This window comes from Nyctereutes procyonoides, unplaced genomic scaffold (assembly GCF_905146905.1).
Source record: "Nyctereutes procyonoides isolate TBG_1078 unplaced genomic scaffold, NYPRO_anot_genome, whole genome shotgun sequence".
In the NCBI taxonomy this organism is placed as follows: Eukaryota; Metazoa; Chordata; class Mammalia; order Carnivora; family Canidae; genus Nyctereutes; species Nyctereutes procyonoides.
Genome location: NW_026575044.1, coordinates 8,860,245 through 8,883,866, shown reverse-complemented (window position 1 = coordinate 8,883,866; position 23,622 = coordinate 8,860,245). Strand labels below are relative to the sequence as shown.

Here is a 23,622-nt window from a genome sequence, read left to right as displayed (position 1 = left end):
CAGAAGACAAGTAAAATCAAAACCAAAAGGTAATGAACCCCAGCCCTCACCTCCTAGACAATGGCTTCCCGGAGGCCAGCTCATGCAGAGACTGGGTGGCAGTCGCCACCACTCCCCTGGCTGCTCAGGTGAGCCAGTGCACCCACACAACAGCCCATGTTCCTCATGACCCCTGACCCTAGCAAAGCCAACCCCTGACCCTAGCAAAGCCATAAGGAGGGCTACTCAGCCCTGCTCCTTTGTTAAAGGATAGCATTATCTCAGAGGGAATGAGGGATCCATAAAGGAAGGGTTGTCTTTTTTTCAAAACTGTAGGGAATGGGCCATGTCTTTGTGGGTCTATGCAGAAGTTATGCAAATGGCCTCAAGAGGCTACAGCACAGCTCCCTGAAAACTACCTCTTCACAAAAGTACCAGAGTGGTCAACGCTACATACCAGATTCTACTCGGAAGTACACATCTCCTGCAGAAGTCACAGGAAGAATCAGCTGAAATTCAGGGGTGCCTGGGTAGCTCAGGTGGTAAAGCATCGTTTGCCTTTGACTTGGGTCATGATCTCAGGGTCCTGAGATCAAGCCCTGCATCGGGCTCCCTGCTCAATGGGGAGCCTGCTTCTCCCTCTCCCTCTGCTTCTCCATCCCCACTCTGCTCATGCTGTCTCTCTCTCTCTCTCTAATTAATTAATTAACGCTTTGAAAAAAAAAAGAATCGTCTGAAATTCAGAGGACCCATCACCCATGAGCCCATCCTGTCAGCCCTATGCCCCCCATGGCAGCTGAAGTCACAGTTCATAGCAGGAGCCATCCACTGGGTGTCCCTGAAGCCTTATACAGAGCAGGAAAGGTATGGACAAGATTCCCACACCTCCCCAGTGTCCTGGGGACAGTAGCTAGAACGGCTTATTATATAACAGCTGTCAGGGCCTTCTGTCCCTTCTGTGCCCTCAACTGGCAGCCTAGCTACCAAGGGCATGCAGCTTTCATCAAGGGAAGTAACAGGGGTGGGTGTAGACTAAGAAGGCTCAGAGTTTTCCAGCTCCTGAGGGCGGGCACAGCAACAGCAAACACCCAGAGAAATTGGGGACAGGAGAAAATCCCAGAAACCAGCTGGAATGCCAAGAGAAAAGGAAACAAAAGCCCAGGTTAGCTCTAAAGGATGTGTCTTTCTTGGATGTCTCTGGTCTCCTTCCAAAGAATATGACTTCCAACTTCCCACTAAATTCTGTTATGATCTTCATAGACCATAGATCCATTTCTTCCCAAACAAAAGTTTTTTGAAAAATAATCCCACTGTCTTACAGGGAATAAAAATTGAGGTAAGATTTCACCACTTTCAATAAAAGCAATGCTTCCATGCTTGCGGCTCTACCCTTTGAACTCTAGCTGGGAAAACCATTAGAAATAGGACAAACAAAAAAAAAGGCTTTTGAGGAAACATGAATATAATAAAAGAGATCTCAGAACTTAGATTATGGTTTCTTTCTTATTTTCGGATCAGAGCTAGACTCAGTGGTTTTTTCTACATCTTGCCACAAAATTATATCTTCTAATTTTTTGTGCCTATAGGGTTTTTTGTTATTGTTGTTTGTTTTTTTAACAAATCTCTAAGGAGCTCAGCCAATGCAAACTGGCCCTTGGCTGGTATTTCCAGGGAGATCCATGGAGAATCTCAACGTCAGAAAGGCAGCCCTGCCTCCTACTTAATTACACCCTTTCCCAACTCCCTGTTTCTGGGGCTGTGTGTCTGAGCCACCACCTCACTGAGCCACCCAACACAATCACATCCACAGCACATGTGACAGAGCAGCCACCCCAAGGGAATGAAGCTCAAATGGACTGAGACCTGGGAAGGGAGTCTCAACCTCCTGTGACTGTTTCAGACCAGCACAGTCAAAAAGGTTGGTGGAGCTAAACAACATAACTAAGATTTCAACCTTTCTCAAAATCATGGAAAGAAAAACAACCTCCCTCTGAACCTAATGCCTTGTAATTCATATGTCTATCTACCATAAATGTTCACATAGGAGACACACATACATTGCAGGACCAAAGGACTACATCACTGATATTCTTGTATTAACATCAGCAATGCCTTTACAAAAATGGCTCTAGAAACTGAAGCTCTACTCTTAGACTTTCCCATACCTACTTATAGCTGCCATCTAGCACCTATGTCACCCTATCCTTCCTCCTTTCTCTGCTGAAATGCACTGGAGTCTGGAGGTGGGTTGGCTCCAAGTTGTAATGGCATATGTAGCCTTTCACCTCTAGGTCACCATACTGAGTCTGGGCCACACCAGCAGCATCTGAAAGCAGTTACTGTACCATCGATGGCCTTGCTTCAGACAAAAGCCACTGTTGTAGCTTTTCACCCTGTGGGAAGTCTCAACCAGGAAAGGCAGTAAGGAATGAGCAATGAGCCGCCAAAAGAAACTCCCAATTAGCCAGAATCCATGAGAATGGTCTGAAGGAGACCTTTGCAAGAAAAGCCTGGGAGCCTTATAGTCTGATATCGATGTTGGGGCACTTCGTCTGTGGGGTGTGTGATGCTACGGCCAAACTCCCTTCCCTCAACCTAGTAAGAGTCAGATGCCTATAAAAAGGCAAGCATCTCATTAACCCCTGAAATCCCACAAACTCAGAACAGCACCCCTTCAGAAAAGACCAGGCAGGAGTGTGAGTGAGCTCAGGGGTGACAGCAATCAAGGATCCCATAGCCCAGACCAGCAGATGCTGTACAAACACTGGTGAGCTGAAAAAAAAAGAAAAAAGAAAAAAAAAAAAAGGTTTCTTGCCTCCCTACCCTCCTTTCTTTCTCCAGCTTGTGAAACGAGGTTAAGACAGACCCTCCCCCACCCAATATCCAGCTATAACATCCCTGTAAGAAATGTCACACAGTGGGGAAACAAAATGATAAAAGCCCAGTACAATAACCTGAAAAAAAGCAGCTATTCATTGTTTTTTAAAGACTTTATTTATTTGAAAGAGAGAGAGAGCAGGAGTGGGGGGAGATGTAGAGGGTGATGAAGAAGTAGAACAGGGAACAGGGAGCCTAACATGGAACTCAATGTGGGGCTTGATACCAGGACCCCAAGATCATGACCTGAGCCAAAGGCAGACACTTCACTGACTGAGCTACCAGGTGCCCCAAAAAGCAGCTATTAAAGTATAAGTTTCTATCAACCTGTCTAATCTTTAAAATTGTCCAATTAGTCCAACTCCAAAAAACCAATACCCACAATAAAATGTGTTGGCAAATACGAAAAAGTTATGGTGCCACTTAACATATTGCTGTCAAGAACCCAAGAGCTAATAAGTCATTTTTTTAGTCTATTGCAAAATGTGCAATATAGTTACAGCACTCTATTAATAACTATTATGCAGGGAGCCACTTTATGTGCTGCCCTCAAAATGATGAATTTGCCAGCCTCGTGTGTTTACTCAGTGATGATGATGATGGCCCACGTAAAACTTTCAAACTCTGGGGCACCTGGGTGGCTCAGTGGTTGAGCATCTGCCTTTGGCTCAGGGCTTGATCCTGGGGTCCTGGGATCGAGTTCTGCATTGGGCTTCCCACAAGGAGCCTACTTCTTCCTCTGCCTAGGCCTCTCCCCCTCCCCCCTCTCTCTCTCTCTCTCTGTCTTTCATGAATAAATAAAAGCTTTTAAAACACACACACACTTTCAAAACTCCCAGACACAAACAAAACAACTGCTTCTCAGAAGATAAGTGGCAGTGAAGGGCCAATTCCTACACCCCTGTGCAGGCCCTCGCCTGGCCCCTTCCTTCCCAAGGGACCTCAGGGAGGCTCACAGGGAGGTCCCCAACCCATCCCGGCCCCACAACTACTGCAGGATGTGGGCCGGATCCCTAGCCTTGATGAATCTCCTCGTCCGTGAAATGGGGACAGTCACCATACCCAATCGTTGGATCAAATATGATTGCACATAATGTGCTTAGAGGCAGGTGGTGGTTAGATCAACAAACGTGGTCACGACCACCCTTAACGAGCCACTACTGGAGGAAAGCTTCCCTGCCCAGGCAATCTGCCAGGATGTCTCTTACCTTAGATCACTATCCTGTGACACATTTTGTACTGCCATGTGTGGTACATGGGTGAGGGGGAGGGGGTGGGGAGTAAAGTCTACATGACATAAAATTTTAACCATTTTTAAGTGCACAGTTCAGTGGCATTAGGTACATCCCATGTTCATGCAATAATCACCACCATTCATCTCTAGAACTCTTTTTCATTTTCCCAGACTAAAACTCCTTATCATAGTGTCAAGTCTCCAGCCCCCTCCTCCCAGACACCCCCCACAACCATCATTCCACACCATTTGTCTCCATTAATTTGAGAACTCAGCATCATCTGTAAGTGGAGTCACACAGTATCTGTCCCTTTGGTGATTGGTTTATTTCACTCAGCAAATTCCCCAAGGCTCATCCATATGATAGCAGGTGTCCCAATCTTCCTTTTAATATATTAAGAAAATATTATATATATTCATATATATATATATATATATGATATGTATTTTACCTATTTCCTTCCAAGGTATCTATACCACATTTTGTCTATCCACCCACCTGCTGATAGACATTTGGGTTGCTCCCACCTCTTGGGTCTGATGAATAATGATGTCATGAATGTGGGTGTTGCACTGCTAACCTGATGTTTGATATAGTATCATCATTTGTTAAAACTAGTATATAAACCATCCCTTGTCATTTAACTTCTTGCGAAGGCAATGTGGTGACTCTTCTCTTTGGACACTTTATGTCTGGCAATACTGCGTAATCTCTGTTCATGAGATTCCTGGAATGCCTCGCCTTCTGCAGCCTTCGCCCACCTGTTCCTACTCACTGATCAGCTTCAATCACCTCTTCTGGAACCCATCCATAGGCAGCCAGCAGAGCCATCCCTTGCAGGAGCCAGCACCTGCCCACACCCCAGGCTGGGAGGCTCAAGGGCAGCAGGGCTGCCTCTTAACCACCTTTCTATCCCAGCACCGAGTCTGGTGACCACACAGCAATACAGTAACAGCCAAAAAATGTTGGCCAAGCAGATTAGCCAAAATGGACAGACACAGAGCATGAGAGAATTAGAAAATAAATATACTGGATGTTAATTGCGTGGAATGAATCCTGGGGTCAGGAGGTCATGTCTAGGTGCACCCGGGTGGCTCAGTGCTTGAGCGTCTGCCTTTGGCTCAGGTCGTGATCCCGGGGTCCTGGGATTGAGTCCCACACCGGGTTCCCCACAAGGAGCCTGCTTCTCCCTCTGCCTGTGTCCCTGCCTCTTTCTGTGTGAAAGAGAAAGAAGAAAGGGAGGGAGGGAGGGAGGGAGGAAGAGAGAGAAAGAAAACCATCTAGAGAGGCGAGTTTTATTTTTCTCTTCTATAAAATGGCAGTTTGGATGCTAATATTTTATGAACATGTGCCAGGCAAAACACACCTATGAAGCAGTTACTCCTGTTAATGCCATTATACAAGTAAGGAAATTGAGGCAGAAGGTGGCAAGTCCCTCTCTAAGTCCACAGAGGTGGCAAATGACAGCGCCAAGATTCATACCCCAACAGTCTGGCTGCAGGAACCATGCTCTTAATTGCAAAAGTAATAACCCAGGGGTGCCTCATGGTGCAGCCGGTTGAGCATCCAACTCTTGGGTTCAGCTCAGGTCCTGATCTCAGGGTTGTGGGATTGAGCCCCACATCAGGCTCTGCACTCAGCAGGGAGTCAGCTTTTGACTCTCTCTCTCCCTCTCTCTAAAAAATAAATAAATCTTTAAAAAATAGCAAAAGTAACCCAATGTTACATAACCTCTAAAGTTCCTTCTATGCTATAGTTCTAGGATTATAACATGCTAATGACCCAAAAGGATAGTCTGAGGTCTCCAGGAGTGGAGGTGATGTATAACATTAAAATTTTATGATGTTCATGTAAATCAACATATTATATTGAATTTTGCCCTGTGTGAGGATTATAAAGAAAGTTTGGAAAGTTCATGATCCTTCTAAAAAGATACTTGACGCGTGCTCTAAAATAGAGCAGTGAACACTACTCTGTTTCTTTTCAGAACCAGAGGGATCCATTCATGTCTTGGGGAAAAAAAACAGCTCACTTCCTTGCTACTCTGCCCCGAAGGATTTGAAAGCAGCCCAGTGCATTTTTCCTTTCACTTCAAACTGTGACAGTTCCCAGCCTTTAAGGGAGGGGGGTTCCTTTATTACTGAAGACCATCCTCCAGCCTGGATGTGATCCGGTGTCACCACCTCACCAAATAGAGGAGGCAGTGCTGTATCAACCCTACAGATCAACCATCAGATGAAGGAAGAAATTAAATCTGAGGGCCTAGTGTCTGGGTGCCTGGCCTGGAGCTTGCCCTCTCGGATGAGTTCTGACCAGTGAAGATACACTTCCTCCCTGGAATACCTGGGACCATTCTGAGCAAACAGCAGGTACCCCCAAATTCCGTTATTCTCCAGACCAAAACTGAACACAACCATATTAAATGGAGCAAAAACCAAAGTCTTATCAACTAAAAGGAAATTCAAGGATCTCCAAACTAGTCAATCCAGAAACACCTAGACCAGGAGCCACCCGGGCAAGAGAGCTGCATTCACATTTCATCCCTGTGGATTTCACTCTTCTAGAACAAGAGGCCACATCAGTGGGCAGGCATCACGCCCCTCCTTGCCATACCCTGCCAGCATCCCCTCCTCCATCAGTCTCTCCCCTCATCTCCCATGAGGTTTCTACTATATAAAAGCGGAATGGGGGAGATTTTTTTCCCTGAAAGGCCAGAAATCCTTAGAGAATTCACAGACAAAAAAAATTACTGTCTAGTGGGTACACAGATACTAAGTAAAGCATAAGTTCCTAATATGATGACCTTGCTCCAGGGAGATCCACACAGGCAAAACAACTGCCTAAATGAATCTTACTAGAGCCTGATGGAGCACTGGGAGCCAGAGGTTTTCCGGGTGACCCCCAGCAACCCCTGAAACCTCTATGTCATTGTTATCTCCTCCTGACCACCATAAAGGGCTGTTAGGGAGAATCACTACTAACAAGAAACACTCCATTTAAAAAAGTAAATTAGCACAAACCACCACCACAGAAAAAGCCCACAACCAGCAACTTCTTTCACACAGGAAGCAGAGAGCTTGATTAGGCATATGAAAACCATGCCTTTGTACTACATTTGCCACCCTGGCTGCAAAAATGCTCGTAAAGCCATCATTAGGCGACTGGCCGCTGTCAGCCCTTCCTGTGCTTGCAGGCTGCCGAGACAGTTAGCCATCCTGCTCTGCTCAATGCCCTTTAATTGCACGGCCTGTTTTATTAGCTGCCTTGACCTCCAATAAAAGCTCAGGGGTAAACATGCCTGAAACCTGAGCTAGGATGTCTACAGTGTTCCAGCTTGTGCATTTCCTCCAGGGCTCCTGCAAGATGTGCACACACACATGCACACACATGTGCGTGCGCACACACACGCACAGCCCAGCTGGTTAGAAAGACTTCTTAGAAATTCCACCAAGAGTTACCTGAGCAAATTTAGGGGGAAAGGACTACGGGAGCAACGAAGGCTCCGATACCTGGGACCACAATCAACGAAAATACGAAAATACGTGGAGGGCATGCAGTGCTGGGTGGGGCACCCCTGGCTGTAGCGTGTGTAGTGAGCCTCCCCTGGAAGGGGTGCAGAGAACTGAGTGCAAGAATGCCAATGGAAAGTGGTACTTGGGTACGGGCACCAGAATCCTAGTGCTGCTCAAGGCCAGATGAAGTTCTGCTACTTTTTTTTTTTAAGATTTTATTTATTTGAGGGAGAGAGAGAAAGAGAGCACAGAGGGAGGGTGAGAAAGAAGCAGACTGCCTGCTAAGCAGGGAGCCCTATGCGGGGCTGGATCCCAGGACCCTGAGATCATGACCTGAGCTGAAGGCAGATGCTTCACCGCCTGAACCACTCCAGCACTCCTGAAGTTCTGCTTTTAATATCCGGGCTCCCTGAGTTATGTTTAAATCACAATGCAAATACAAATTATTATCGTTGAAATAAGAGTGAGCAGAACATTTCACAGGACGCAGACAGGTAAAAGACAAGCTAGGTTAGTTGTCAGGGAAGAAAATATGATGGATAATAAACGAGCAGACCTTGTCAACCTGGCAGTTGGCCACCTGCCAGCTCCTCACAGACCACCCTCCAAAACTACAGGAGATTATGCCCAAGTCATGGGCATGGGGTATGTAAATATTGGTCTAAACAACTGTATTCATAGGAGCAGAGGGAAGAAGGGGAACAAAAGGGAGAAGAAAAGTATTGGAAAAAAATCTAGGTGTAGAATTTTTTAAAGAAAGAGAAATAAAATGTCTGGAGTTTTGGTGTTCCTGGACTGCTACCCTGGATGAACTCCCCGCAAATTATTTCTAAATCCTGACCAGGGGGTGCCTGGGTGACTCAGTTGGTTAAGAGTCTGCCTTCGGTTCAGGTCAGGACCTCAGGGTCCTGGGATCAAACCCGTGTATGTGGGGAGGGGGTAGTGTCCCTGCTCAATGGGAAGTCTGCTTCTACCTCTGCCATTCCTCCCTCCCTCTCTTTCCCATAAATAAATCTTCTTAAAAAATAAACTAAAATAAATCCTAATCAGTATGACAGGGTTTTATTTCATGTAAAACTAACTATAAGCCATCTTTATAACTAAGGCACTATTTTTTCTCAGACATTCCTTACCAACTTGCTCTTATAAAATCGATTGTCCTTTTGTCTGCCCGAGTTTATTTCTGTGTACAAACAAAGAAGACAGTAAACTGCTTTATTAAGAAACAGGAAGGATCCTGTCCATCAGTTTACAATCCAAATTCCAAATGCAGACACATCAGGGATGACAGCGCTGGCAGTACCTCTGTTTGGATGGGCAATCCAGGAGGACAGGCCTGGCTGGTTGCAGGGGGGCACGGGGAGTCCCACAAAACATGACAACCCTAGGAACAGCTTCAGGCTCTAGGTGTAGCCAGAAACCCATGTGAGGCCTTATGAAGATCCCTTTGGAACTAGGGAGCAAGGCCTGGGTACCAGAGTCTTGGGGCTCCTCTCCGGCTTCAGAGACTTGCAGAGACCACCGACTTCCACTCTCCTGGTTTACAAAAGAGGAATGAAGTGCAAGCTGGCTAGCAGGCTTGCCCAAGATCCCAGTGCTAATTAGTGCTGAGGGCAAGATGGCAAACTCTTGTCTCCTCATCTAAGGAGAGTCCATTCTCTACTAAACATCTGGGATTGGGGATGTCTGGGTGGCTCAGTGGTTGAGCGTCTGCCTTTAGCTCAGGTCATGATCCCAGGGTCCCGGGATCGAGCCCCACACTGGGTTCCCTGCACGGAGCCTGCTTCTCCCTCTGCCTGTGTCTCTGCCTCTCTCATTGTGTCTCTCATGAATAAATAAAATCTTTAAAAACAACAACAACAACAACAACAGTGGCGGTTGCCAGCTGTTTGCCTGATCGGCTGTTTATTTTCTGTATAACCAGTTGGTTAGAGAGCTCAACAGCTTTGGGTTGTTCTTGGTTTGTTACTCGGTTAATAAGTAAGTCTCCTGTTGCTGCATGAAACCACCATTTAGATGGAGCAGGGTGCAGGGAAGCAGCTATTCCAACTCCAAAGAAAGCAACCACTATAAATAAGACAGTAGTGTTTCACGGGGAAGTGTGGCTGCTCATCATTGCTAATTAAAAAATGGAATCACACCACAGACAAAAATCTCAAGCTCTTTAAGTTCCAAGAAAAAAAAATCCTGAATTAGCAATTATAAATCTCAGATATCACTCAGCTTAGATAAAGAAGCATCAAAAGCTTATATTTGTCACTACTCGTGGGGCAAAAGAGATTTTAACTTATTGGCAGTTCATTCTTTAAAAATAAAGACATTTGGGATCCCTGGGTGGCGCAGCGGTTTGGCGCCTGCCTTTGGCCCAGGGCGCGATCCTGGAGACCGGGGATCGAATCCCACGTCGGGCTCCCGGTGCACGGAGCCTGCTTCTCCCTCTGCCTGTGTCTCTGCCTCTCTCTCTCTGTATGACTATCGTAAATAAATTTAAAAAAAATAAAATTTAAAAATATAAAGACATTTGGGGGCGTCTGGGTGGCTCAGTCGGTAAAGCACCTGCCTCCAGCTCAGGTCCTGATGCTAGAGTCCTGGGATAGAGCCCCACATGCAGCTCCCTGCTCAGCTGGGGGAGAATCTGCTTCTCCCTCTCCCTCTGCCCCTGCGCCCCACTTGTGTGCTTTCTCTAAGAAATGAAATCTTTAAAAAAATAAAAATGAAAATAAAGACATTTTGTGCATAAGAACTAGCAAAGATTTTAAAACCATGCCGTGAGTGGAGAGCTAACAAACCTTTTTCCAAGAACTTTTTGTGGTTGGCGACAGTATGGAGCTTAAACTCCATTAAGCAGAAACGATGAGTCAAAATAGCCTCCCCCTGCCCAACATGGCCTGTAACACTTAAGATATATTTAGATATAGTTCTGCTTATCAAAAGAATTCAGTCTACCCCAGAGCCTTCTGATATGTTAACCCACACACAGGAGCTCAGGAATATCGACCCTTTCTGGGTAAGAGTTTCCAAGAACGCTCTGAGAGCTGAAACGTGGGCAGGAAATACCCGCTCAGTGGGGGAGGGGTCTCTATTTCCAGACTTCTCCGCAAGGTCTGGGCGGCTTCGATGCGATAGGATCAGCAAAGCATAACTGCAAAGAAAACTGTCTGCGAAAGATAAAACTGGATGGGAAGGCAGATAAGCCAGATTCCTGGTGTTGCCCAGATCTGCAGCATCGTCCATGCCCTCACTGGGGGAAATCTGCTCTCCCAGCTCAGGAGTGGGAATGCGAAACACGGCGTCTGCCAAGCTCCCTGGAGGGTCTCGGAGGGGGCAGGGCTTGACGAAGGGATTTCCATCTGTGACAAGGAATCTCACTCCATATTCATGGCATCGCAACTGAAAGGAGTGGCTATTTTTGTCAACTGAGCTCTCACAAATTTTCTGTGGAGTCACCCTACAAAGGAATAAATAAGCGCTTTATTTGCTGGAAGGCGAAGAAATGGAAACGGAGAGGAGTTCACTGGCTCCGTTTTCTCTGCTGCGAGGCCACTGATAGGGAGGGAGGGAGGAGGGAGGGAGGGAGGGAGGGAGGGAGGGAGGGAGGGAGGAAGGAAGGAAGGAAGGAAGGAAGGAAGGAAGGAAGGAAGGAAGGAAGGAAGGGGGAGGGAAGAAGGGGAGAGGGAGGGAGCTTTCATAAAATTTACCTTCCCAGGGAAAGCCACTGGAACAGACAGAAAGTGAAGGTTGAACATTACCTGGCAGGTTTCACTGACCCTCCTACCACTGCCAGCAGTGCTAGGAGGAGTTCAGACAGGCTGTGCCCAAGGTCACAGGACCAGGTTCAGACAGACTGTGCCCAAGGTCACACACTTAGTGAAGTAACCCAATTTGGCACCTAGGTTTGTCGACCCCAGATCTTCCTTTTTAAGGTCATAAGCGCCTCTAAAATGGATCTCTTACCCTCTTAGTGCCGTCAACAACTCGAGTGCTGCCTCAGATGTCTTCACCTCTCCACCCACTCCTGGACATGCTGTCACTGCCCACCTTTCTCCGGGCACCAGACACTCTTCTAACAGAGATCCCCAGCCACCTCCCATTCACTGAATCAGGGAAACCTCCATCATCACCTCCTTGATCTCGCCAAGCTATCTGACCGTTGTCTCCCTCTGAAGCTTGCTTCTCTCTCATCCCATGACTCCACTGTCTCTGATTTTCTTCCCCTTCTTCTGGCTTCTCCCTGACTTCTCTTCTGGTTCCTCAGAGTGCCCATGCCTTCAATGTCCCTGAGTCCCACAGCTCCATGCTCTCTTGCCACCCACAGCCTCACCATCTAGAGAGAGCTCAACCTCTGGGGATGCCACCACACTCACCACCAACATCTTGAAGACCCATGTCTCCAGCTCAGAATCCCATTGGGACCCCCTAGAACATTCTGCTTCAAGCTCTACAGAGCCCAAACCAATTTTACTACCCACAACCTTCCTCGTAAATCAGACCCACAATAACAAAAACCCTATCCGCTCCTGTACCCTCCATCTCAATTAATGGCAGCAGCTCCTCACCCTTGTCCTGGCCAGAAATCAGGGAGAGCCCTAATCTTCCTCCTCTCCCTCTGCCCCATATTCCCATGAATTCCAGCCCCTGTGGGTTTTCTATGTACAACATCTGTGTGGTCCAAGCTGCCTCTCCATTGCCACTGCCACCGTCTTAGCATCCTCCATCACCCAGGCCATGGCGAGGGGCCTCCTTGTGGGCTCCCCAATGCTGCCCTCAGCCTATCTTCCCTCATTGTCAGAGTAACCTTTCATAAATAGATATCTGGTCACCTCATTCTCTTCCCAAATGTCCATCAACAGCCACCCAAGTCTTATAGGATAAAATCAGACTCTTCAGCTTCAAGGCCATTCATCCTCTCCCTGCTGCCTTTCCAGCATGTTCCTCACCTATGCACATGCTGTGCTATGGTAACAGTGCACCCCTGCAGTCCCCCAAAGGGTATGACTGAGCATGCATAACCTCCTTGTGCCTTGTGTCTGCCTTTCTAACTGCCTGGATGTCAGCGCTGCCCTGCATTCAATGATCCAGACTCCCATCCACCTGCCAAAGGCAGCTCTATCCTCCCCTCTGCTCCCTGCCAACTCACATGGCCTGTGGTCCAGCACTTACTATACTGTTCTCTAACTCTGGCTCCTTGCCTGTCTCTCAACCAGACTGGGAGCTGCTCTCAGACAGGAATTTTCATCGTTTTGGTACCTTGGTTATAATGTGGGAGAGCAGTGTAATTGATACATGAGCAGGAATCCAAAATGCTTAATGGGCATAGGAATATGAAAGCAAAGACAATAAATATTAACAAATCCATCCAGCAGCATATTTTAGAAATACATTTTGACCAAATAGAGTTTATTATGGGAATGCAAGGATGGTTCATTATTAGGAAAACAATGATAATAATTAACAGTACTAACAGATCCAAGGAGAAAAATCATGTGATCATCTCCCTAACAACTGAGAAAGTATTTGGCAAAATAGAACATTCTTGATTAAAAACACTAAATAAAATAGGAATTGATGGATACTTCCTCAATTTGTAATACTATATGTACATCTCAGCCCAAAAACCAACATCTTACTTAATGGGAAAAACTATACACATGCCCACTGTATCACATCCATTTAACACTGTATCGGGGCATTAATCAATGTAACAGAAAAAACCATTAAAGGAATAAAAACAGCAAAGGAAGAGAGTAATGATATCTCTACTTGTATAAGATATATTCTCTTGAAAATCTGGGGCACTTGGGTGGCTCAGTGGTTGAGAGTCGGCCTTTGGTTCAGGTCATGATTCCAGGGTCTTGGGATCGAGTTCCACATCAGGCTCCCTTCAGGGAGCCTGCTTCTCCCTCTGCCTATGTCTCTGCCTCTCTCTGTGTCTCTCATGAATAAATAAATAAAATCTTTGGGCAGCCCCGGCGGCCTAGCGGTTTAGTGCTGCCTTCAGCCCAGGGTGTGATCCTGGAGACTCGGGATGGAGTCCCACGTCAGGCTCCCTGCATGGAGCCTGCTTCTCCTTCTGCCTGTGTCTCTGCCTCTCTCTCTCTTTCTCTTTCTCTCTCTCTCTCTCTCTCTCTCTCTCTCTCTCTCTGTGCCTGTCATGAATAAATAAATAAATCTTTTAAAAAAATCTTTAAAAAAATTTCTTTTGAAAATCCAAGAGTATTGATTTTAAAACTAATGAACACATAGAGTTTAATAAGTAGGAAATGAAGTTAATTTACAAATCAATACCCTTCTTATGCACAATTATCAATCAGAAGATTAAGGTGAAGAGCACATTTATAATAGCAACAAAAGATATGAGAGTAAATTTAACAAGAAATGCACAAAGTCTATAGGAGAAAAGCCTTAAAACTTGCTGAAAAGTAGACTTGTTCAAACAGAAAATATATTCCATGTTCTTGGGAAAGATTCAACATCATAAAGACAGAAAATATCCCCCAGATTAATATATTAATTTAACATGGTCCCAATTAAAAGACTTATTTTCTGGAATTAGGCAAGTTGATTCTAAAGTTCATGTGGGAAAGAAGGAGGACTAACCAGCAAACTCCCAGAAAGGAAACGCACTATTTGGGAGAGGGAGGAATAGCCCTACCAAATATGAAAACATACTACAAAGATTCTGTATTTAAAATAGCATGTGGGCCTGTGTGGCTCAGCTGGTTGGGCATCCAACTTGGTTTTGTCTCAGGTCATGATTTCATGGTGGTGGGATCGAGCTCCACTCAGGTTCCCCACTCAGCACAGAGTCTGCTTCAGAGTCTCTCTCCCTCCCCCTCCCCCCCCATGTGCACACACACTCTCTCTCTCTCTAAAGTAAATAAAGATAAAATCTAAAAATATAAATAAAATGAAGTAAAATAGCATGGAACTGGCACACAAAGAGACAGATACACAGCACATAGCAGAAGATCCAGCGACAGACCCAAGTCCACCTGAAAAGTTGGTTTATGATAATGATCTCAGATCAGTGGGGGGAATATGGATGATGAATGTTTGAATAAAGGGCCTGGTGACAACTGGATAGACATTTAGAAGATGATAAACTCGATGTGTACCTTTCATTATATACCAAAGTGACTTCCCAGTGGATTAGACCTCTAAATATTTAAAAGGAAACCACAGAAATAATCAAAGAAAACATAGGCGAATTCCTTTGAAACCTGAAAGTGATAGCCTTTGTAATCATAACTTGAAATCCAACTTCCTTAGATGGGTTCTGGAGCTCATTTACTATTTTTTTAAAGATTTTATTTATTTATTCACGAGAGAGAGAGAGAGAGAGATAGAGAGAGAGAGGCAGAGACACAGGCAGGGGGAGAAGCAGGCTCCATGCAGGGAGCCCAATGTGGGATTCGATCCTGGGCCCCCAGGATCACGCCCTGGGCTGAAGGCGGCGCTAAACCTCTGAGCCACTGGGGCTGCCCATGATTTACTATTTTGATAAGCACTTTTTTAAAGTAGGTTCCAAACCCAGCGTGGAGCCCAACACAGGGCTTGAACTCAGGACCCCAAGATCAAGACCTGAGCCAAGATCAGGGGTTGGATGCTTAACTGGCTTAGCCACCCAGGTGCCCCTTGATAAAACATTCTTAAAGTAATTTAGGAATAGAAGTTTATTCCCTGTCCTTTGGCACCTACACAAATACACTCTACAAGATTTCAGACTGGCGCATTAAGTATGAAAGATCAGCAGGAACCCACTGAAACCTTGCTTCTTTGCCACAGTAAGACCACAGAGGAGGTTTTAAAAAAAGAGGTAAAGAAAAGATGTTATGGTCAGCATGTGATTCAAGAGAGCCAAAAGGAAATCAGTTTATTCTCCTGAAAACAGACCATGAACCCTGAGAGAAGCCAGCAACCTGCCATCCTGGCCAGGGCAGAACAGAGCTGAAGTCTGGCAGCCCTTGGGACGTGGTGCTGAGACATCCCCCTGAAGAACTCTCCCCGCAGGAGGCCAGTGCAGGGTGCCCCCGACAGGGTTTTCAAGAAAGGGCAGCAACAGGGTCTCAAGTGAGCAAAGAGAAATATGCGGAAGTTCCTTTCCCCTCTGCATTACATTCCAGCCAAGAAAATTACTCAGTTCACAATCCTGACAGCCCCATATATTTTTCCCACCACCCCCTGAAAAGTGATGCTACCGTCTGTGAGCCCAGGAAAAACAATCATAACTCTCCTCTCTCTCTCTCTCTCTCTCTCTCTCTCTCTCTAAGGTCGGGGGGTGGGTGTCTCTGACTCAGCCAGTTATCCTAACAGTGACTCTCAAGGGACTCGACGGGGAAGCTCCCTTGGATTTCTCTGTATCTTGCATCTTTACTCATGCTTCCTTTTTGTGACCTGAACCACATAAATCACTTGAATTCCAGAGAAAAGAAATAGGATTCATCTTTACTTTGCTATAGGAGATCTGATGTACGGGGAGGAGGCATGGCTGAGTACAGTGCCTAGCACATCCTCAGGCCAGTAATTTGCTACCGTTTATAATCATCATCATTACCATCACCATCAGGATTACTTGATGAATGGCACGATCTGTGTGATATGCCAAAGAGCAACTCATGTTGCCTAAATTTTATTGACTTAATCGTTCCAAATGCTGACAAATTACTAGCCTCAGTCATTTAAAAATCACATTTCTAATGCAATAATCCTATCTGCGATGAGTGTGGAAGACATTACTACAGCCCAGGGATTTTTACAAAGTGAATTAAGTCACTATAAAAACTGACCGTGTTGGTTCACAATTAAAAGTCTGGTGAAATGAAATGCCATTACCCAGAGCTTGCTAAGCCCGAAGGAAGAGATTACCACTCACGTGGCTCTACTGGGAACGTTTTTAGAATCCCTAAAATGTTTCAGAAGTGTTCTCATTACTGATATTATCTATCAGCTGATTTTGTATCGAAAATATTTCTGAAATGGGAAAGATTCAAATAACGTTTTCTGTAAATAGCCATGTGCTCTTAAAAAGATTTCAGGTTAAAAAAAAAGATTCCTGATAAACTTCTCTCTTAATTAGTATGTATTTAAAATGCAACATGTATTGTATCTGTAATGAATCATACCATGCATGGCTTCTAGAGGAATTTCTACATGGAGTTATTTTTTCATACCTGTCTTGGAGCTGGGAAAAATACAAAAATACACAGACACACACACACACACACACACACACACACACACACATATTCCCCAAGTCTAGACTTACTTGGGCTCTGGCTATTTAGAGTCTACGTTTGGTGTTTTTAAACCCCTATGACACATTCCTTTCTTTCATCTCTCTAATTCCTGGCCACCCTCTCAGTATGTCTGGCTAATCTTCCTGATATTTCTGGGGCATAAATGGTCCCAGAATACTTGACTGAGAGAAAATCAGATAGGAATGTTGTTCTGGACATTTTTTTTTTTTTACAAAAAAGATTTTCTTTTATTGATATGGAAACGAACAGATGCCTGATACCCTTTTGCCAACCCGAAACATTTCTGCTTGCTCCAGGGAATTCTTTGGGGCTGATGTTTCCTAGATTTCCCACTGTCAATTCAAAAGTTGTGTCTCAGTTACCAGAATGATCTAGGATTGCTCAAAGGTGGGAGATTCATTCCTTGGCCCTTATTTCTGCTTGGTGCCTTGATTGTGCATAAAATGGGAAAGACACTCGTGCCAGTGGATATGAAATGGTTTTAGATTTACACGCTGGAACGCTACAATGGGCAAAAGGACTGTTTTTACTGCAAATCCCCACACTTCACAAATCCACATTCTTTCATCTGACCCCTTCTACTTACCAGCCCTAGAAAAAGACATGATATAAACCCAGTAAGTACCTTTTTACTGACTGAGGTAATAAAAGTCAATCCAAATGTTTTACAATCCGCCACCAGGCACAGATCTTTACGCACCCAGGTAAGTTGTTATTTGAAGGGACAAATCCAGAGCATCGTCAACAGTTGCGTGAGCTCACAGTTGCCATTTCTACACCCCCAGAGTCTTTTTTATTCCTAAATCTGCCTCTCTCCAGAAACCTCACACTCAGTGCATGGGAAACCAAACCCATTATCAGCCTTCTCTCTGGGAAACTCTCAAATCCGGATCTCCTCTTGTCTCCTGCCTCAGCTAACACCATCCCTACCCACACAGTTACCTGAGCTAGAAACCTCCAAGTCCTGCTGCCTTCTGCCCTGATGCCTTATTCTCCTGGGACACGGGACTCCCAGGAATGCTCAGAATAGGGTGGTCACTCCTCAGGCCATCAGAGCCACTGTCTAAATGCTGGGATGGGCCAGACGCCCTCAGTGGGCTCGCCAGAACTTCAGCTCCCCCCTTAACCAACTGTCCCCGAGATAAAACCGGGAGGATTCAAGGGGGCTTGCTATCTACCCATGAGTGCAGAGTGAGAACTCCTATGGCTGTACATTTGGAAAATGTACTGATGAAATGAGAAACTGAAAGTGGATAATCTTTCATAAAAAAAAACAAACCTGTAACTACATAAAACATAAATCCAACAGTATCTGGGCTAATTAATAATCGTCAACCCCCATATCTTTCTCCAAAGAAAGTCATAAATATGGACAAAAGCTGATTTACTCAGTGTCACTAAATAAATTAGTGGTGGAGAAAGAACTAAAACCAAATCCAGCCTAAAACAGTAAGATTCTTGAATGTGCTATTCTGCCTCTGACTTCTAAATGTCCACCTAGGAGACTTTTAATACCACCTAGTAGAGTTTAATATTCTGTTTAAGAAAATATTCCCCAAATACAATTAAGCGTCATAAGTGAATTACAATGATCGTTTTTGCTAATTATCCCTCAAAAACATGCCTTTATCTTCTAGACTCTTACTCTCCAGGGCAAATTGCATGTTGGAGGCACAATGACATCTCTTAGGCTAATGAAACTTAACTCTTTTGGTGCCTGAGAGCTACAGAGGTTCACAGTTTGCTCATAAATCCAGCCCTGGGAAGAAGGCAGGCCTTCTTCATGGGCCTCCATCCATCATGCTCAAGAGAACACAGCATTTGTTGCCTTAAAATATAGCAGGCTTGAAAACTGGAATGGAAATTGTACCTCAACTGAGGGTACTGGTGCTTTAAAAATAAAGGAAAGGCTGAACTTTTATTATTATTATTATTATTCCCAGAGATACACAGAAGATTTGTAGTTAAAACTGAGGCCCCCTACCTCATGACTAACAATGAGGCAATCCAGGTACTGTTGTTTCTGGCTAAGTCTTGTGCAGTCCCTTACCAAATGTCACGTTTCATTTTTTTATGCTACGTCCCATATAAAACTCCAGGCAACTGCAGCACTGTGTGATATTCCTGTGTGACTCTCCTGCAGACATGCCTGGGTCACTGTAAGCTGGTGCAGAGCACTGAGCTTCATTGTCCACTATGGGTTCCCCAGGGTCCTGTTAATTTCATCATGTAAATACAATTGGCAAATATATTGACCTGCCTCCTGCAACACTGGGAATGGATGGTCCAGGTGCTTCCAACAAAATCCAAAATCAATTTTGTCACCCGAGTCCACAACACAGGATAGATGCATTTGAATTTGGACATTTGTTTCTTCTTCCTCTAGGCTTCCTTCCTTTCCTTTATTTGTATGAAAAGAGTAGATTTTGATTGACCTTTGCACATAGAAGCACTCAGCAACCCAAATAAGCTATTCCTAGAACAGGCTCTTGAGAATGTTCTAGAATGTTTTGGTAGGCTGCAACTTACTAGGATTACCACCTAGCAGATGGTGCCATGCGTTCTGGACCCCTTGAAGAACCAAGGTTTTTCAAGATTTGTCAGATGGTCTAGTCTGGTTGTACCATCTCACAGCACCCCACACTCTTCCTCTGTGGGACTTAGGGCACATGGGAGCAAATTCTGAATTGTGCATTTTGTGGTCAATGTCTGTATCCTCCGTTAGAATACAAGCTCTGTGTGGACAAGGACTGTAGGTACCTGATATTTCATTGCTGTGCCTAACACAGTGCCCTGACTGTGGTAGGAAGTCAGAGACTATTGATAAACGATCAAAAGAGTAAATAAATGTATGAGTGAAACAGTGTTAAATTGGAGGATACTGAATGCAAGTATAAAATAAGCTTTTATATTCCCTGAGATTGTTCTCGGAGAGCCGGGACAGATTTATCACCAAACTGCAGAAATGGCAATACCGACAACAATCCACAAGTTAATTATTCTTGAGATAAATTCGGGATTCATAAAACCAATTCTCTGGGTGGTAATTCTCTGGGTGTAAAATTTTACAACCTCTGTGGGTATTTGTTTAATTTAACCCTTGCAATATGAAAACATTGACGTGTGTGAATTTAGATAAGCAGACGAGGCAAGCAGATGCAGTTACTGCTAAATTTCACGACTGAAAATCACAGCATTTCATTTCAAAAGGCACAGGAATATAAATCCGAAAATGCCACTGAGCGGTGTCAGAAATCCCCACAGCTATGCGCTCTGTTTTCTGGATATTTCTCTCTAACCACTGATAAAAACTCTTTGAAGTGGAAGAGTAAATATTATCACTTGATAGTACTTGGGCCCAACAGTGCAAACACAATTGCCTTGTGTTACACTCTGGGGTCTCATGAACACACCACGCCGAGGCAGCGTTGCCAAGGAGGAGCGGCCGCGGCCGCTGCGCGCGGTGCGGGGGGCGCTGGAGGGGCGCTGGAGCCGGCCGCGGGGCAGCCCCGCTCCCAGGCGCTCCCGCCCCAACCCTCCTCAGCCACACACGCGGGATGCTAGGGGGGAAAGGCTGGCGTTCGAGTCGGAGTCTCTGTTTTCGTCATCCTGGGAACGAAGGCCCACGAACAGGCGATGGGAAACGCCACCCCCTAAGTATCAGCTCGCTTGTCCTCGCCCCACGGGTATTTGCAGAAGGAGCGCGCGGGGCGGTGGGGAGGAGAGTCGAAGGCTCGGCCAGCAGTGCGCGCGCGAGGCAGGGAGGGGGCCCCCCAGCGCGGGTGCCCAGCGTCCCCCGGGCGCACGGCAGGGGCTGGGTCTCGGGGGACCGAGCCCCGCTCGGGGCCGACGGCAGGTGGCCGGGGGGCGGGGAGCCGACGCGCTCGCTGTCCGGAGTGGAGCGCGGCCGCACCGAAGCGCTGCGCACACCCAGTGGGCGGAGAGGCCCGCGCGCGCCTCCCCGCTGCGTGCCCCCGGGGCGCCGGGCGAGGAGAGGCGCGCGCTCGCCGCCACCCCCACCCCCACCCCCGGGGGCCCGGGGGCCCAGCCGCCCCCGCCCGCCCCCGCGTGGCCTCACCTTGCCGGGGAAGGGCCCCGGGAGGAGCAGCTTCAGCGCCTGCCTCTTCAGCTCCACCAGGCGGGCGTTGCAGTTCTCGCACCAGACGCCGCGGTCCGAGCCGGGGGAGGAGCCGCCGCCGCTGCCGGAGCCCGGGGAGCCGGTGCCGAAGCCCGGCGAGCCGCCCAGGGAGCCCGGCGAGCTGGTGCCGATGCCCGGGGAGGCGGGGCCCGGGGAGCCCGTGAAGGAGCTGGGGGACGAGGTGCCCGAGCCGGGGGACGGGGTCCCCGACGAGCCGAGCGCCGAGCCCGCGCCCTCGGGGGTGGGCCGGCTGCCGGCGCGCGACTCCTCGTACGCTTTCCGGTACCAGCTCTCGGGGGAGAAGGGCGCCGCGGGCTTGGTGGGCGAGCAGACCTCGTTCACCTGCGGGGTAGACGTGCAGAGTCAGGGGCCGTGGGGCGCCCGCGCCCCCGCGCCCCCGCGCCCCCAGGGCCCGGCCTGAGCCCTGCGGCGGAACGTGCCTCCGTCTGTCCCGCTCACCGTCCCCGCCGCTCGGGTGCCCCTGCGCGGCTTCCCCGGCGCCGGCGCACTCCTCCTCGGGTCTGGAGGGGAGGGCTGGCTCGGGGGCTCCCCGTGGTTCCTGCAAGGGGGAACCCATACAGTCACCCATCCCAGGAAAAGCCCAGGTTCGAGATCCTGGAAGACGCTATGCCGCGGGCTGAGGGTGGGGAGCATCTGGGGTGCAGCCCTGCGGATCCTGAAGGTACATGGAAGGAGCTCCAGGCTCCAGGGAAATGATCGCGAGGAACCGCAGAGAATTCGTGCACACCCTCCCCCCAGTCGGCTTAACTCTGCCTGGAAGTGCACGAATGCTGCAAAAGTTAGGGGTGCGGGGACCGCCAGGAACGCGGGGACTGAGAAAATCCTGGGGGCCCGGCGAGCGTGCGGGCGTCCTCGCCGGCGGACCCGCCTCGGTGCACGCACGCCCAGCCCGCCCGGCGGAGGCGCCCTTGCGGCGGCGGGAGAGCCCGGGGCCGCCCCGTGGAGCCGCCCGCCGCGGGGAAAGGGGCCCCCGGGTGGAGGAGGGCGCCGGGAACGCGCCTCCGCATTGTACCCGTCACAACTTACCCCGTATTTCTTGCCCCTGCTGGAGACCGCCAGCCTCTCTTTATTCCCAGCTACCGAATTCATGGTGGCTTTTCCAGCGGAGAGGGTCTAAATGTTCCACCAACGCTACATCCAGAAGGTCTTCCAACCCAGAAGGGTCCCCCCGTGGTCGGGGGCCGCCTCTTGGCCCTCAAGTCAAGATTTCTTAATTGGGGGGGGGGGCGTCAAGAGAATCAAAGCAAATGGAGCCCAAAGTAATAGCACTAATTTGCAGAACGGGTTGGAGTGGCTGGTTTATTCTCCTCCTCAAATAATGCTTTTCCCCATCCTCTTCGGCCTCCTCCAGTCGCACGTTTTCTTCTCACGGCCACATCCGGATCATTGGCATTTCCCCCGCGGCCAAGTGCACGAGGGAAGCGAGGAGGGCGGCCGGGCACGCGCGGCTGCAGGGACGGTGGGCGAGCCCCGCGCCGCGCCTCGGCCGGCGAGCCGGCGGTGGGAACTTGTCTCCTCCACGGAGCTCGGTAACTGAGTTCAAAGAAATTCTCCCAAAATATAAAGATCCAGGCTCGGGGAGGAGCCTCGGCGCGTGGCGGAGCCAATATCCGCCAGCCGGCTCGGCCTGACAGTTGCGCGAGGGCAGGGAGAGGCGGCTCGGCGTGGCCCGGGCGCCGCCGCGGTCAGTGCGCGCGTGTGCGCCCGGGCGCAGCGCGGAGCCTCGGGAACCGCCGCCCCGCCGCCCGGGAGCCCGCCGCCCGCCCGCCGCCGCCGCCGCCGCGCCGCCCCGGATCCATTTTATGCGGCGGCGCGCCCGCCTGACAGCGCGAGGCGAGCGCCGGGGGGGCGGGGGGAGGTCGTAAATCTCGCCCCTGGCGGGGAAGTTCCTGGAGAGCGGCCCGCGGCCGGGGCCCTAATGAAACGCCGCTGCGCGCGCCTGGCGCCGAGGGGCAGCGCCGAGCCGGAGGGCTGGACAGAAATGTGCCCGAGCCTCCCCGCCCCCAAGTTCTTTCTCTTCCTGGCAAGGCTCGCAGTTCTGCCTTTGAAACGCCGTGTAGAAAAGGGACTGAGTCACAAACAAGTCCGCAAACACGCCGGGTCCTCCCCCCCGCCCTTTGTTCTCCGAGCCCTGCCCTGCAAACCTTTTCTGGAATTGCCCTGCCGAGCCCCCGGCCGGCCAGCGGGCTCCCCCGCCCAGCCCACCGCCGGAGGACCGGGGACCTTCGCGGGCGCCCCCTCCCCGGGCGGCGCGCCCCGATCTGCGACGCGCCCGGCCGCCCAGGGCTGGCCCAGGTGAGCGAGCCCGGGATCGGGCGAGCCGCCGCCGCGCGGGGGAAACTGAGGGATCCGCCGGGCTGCGCTCGCACCGCGGGCCCGGAGAGGGGGCGTGTGCGGGCCGACCTCGCCGCGCCCCGGGCGGCCCCCCTCGGCTGCCCGCCTACCCCTTCGTCCCGCGCCTGGACCCGCGGAGCCCCGGGAGCCCCCCAGCCGCCGCCCCCCGCGCGGCGCCGGAGGGCGCAGGGAACCGGCATCTGCCAGGCTCCACACGTGGCTGCTCCGGGGTGTCATTTTTCATTTCCCGGGAGGACATTTCTCCTGGT

General features: G+C 48.9%; 1 protein-coding gene across 1 annotated transcript in view; it reads right to left on the bottom strand.

Annotated features, from left to right (window-relative positions):
* KIF26B (kinesin family member 26B) overlaps window positions 1-22,716 on the bottom strand; it is a 448,213-nt gene extending 425,497 nt beyond the window's left edge. Inside the window, exons 1-2 of the mRNA XM_055323943.1 lie at window positions 22,046-22,716; window positions 20,939-21,340 (exon numbers count right to left, since the gene is read on the bottom strand). Coding sequence (XP_055179918.1) covers window positions 20,939-21,340; window positions 22,046-22,108 — 465 coding nt within the window. The 5' untranslated portion in view covers window positions 22,109-22,716. The remainder of the gene's footprint in view (window positions 1-20,938; window positions 21,341-22,045) is intronic.
* Window positions 22,717-23,622: the final 906 nt, after the last annotated feature.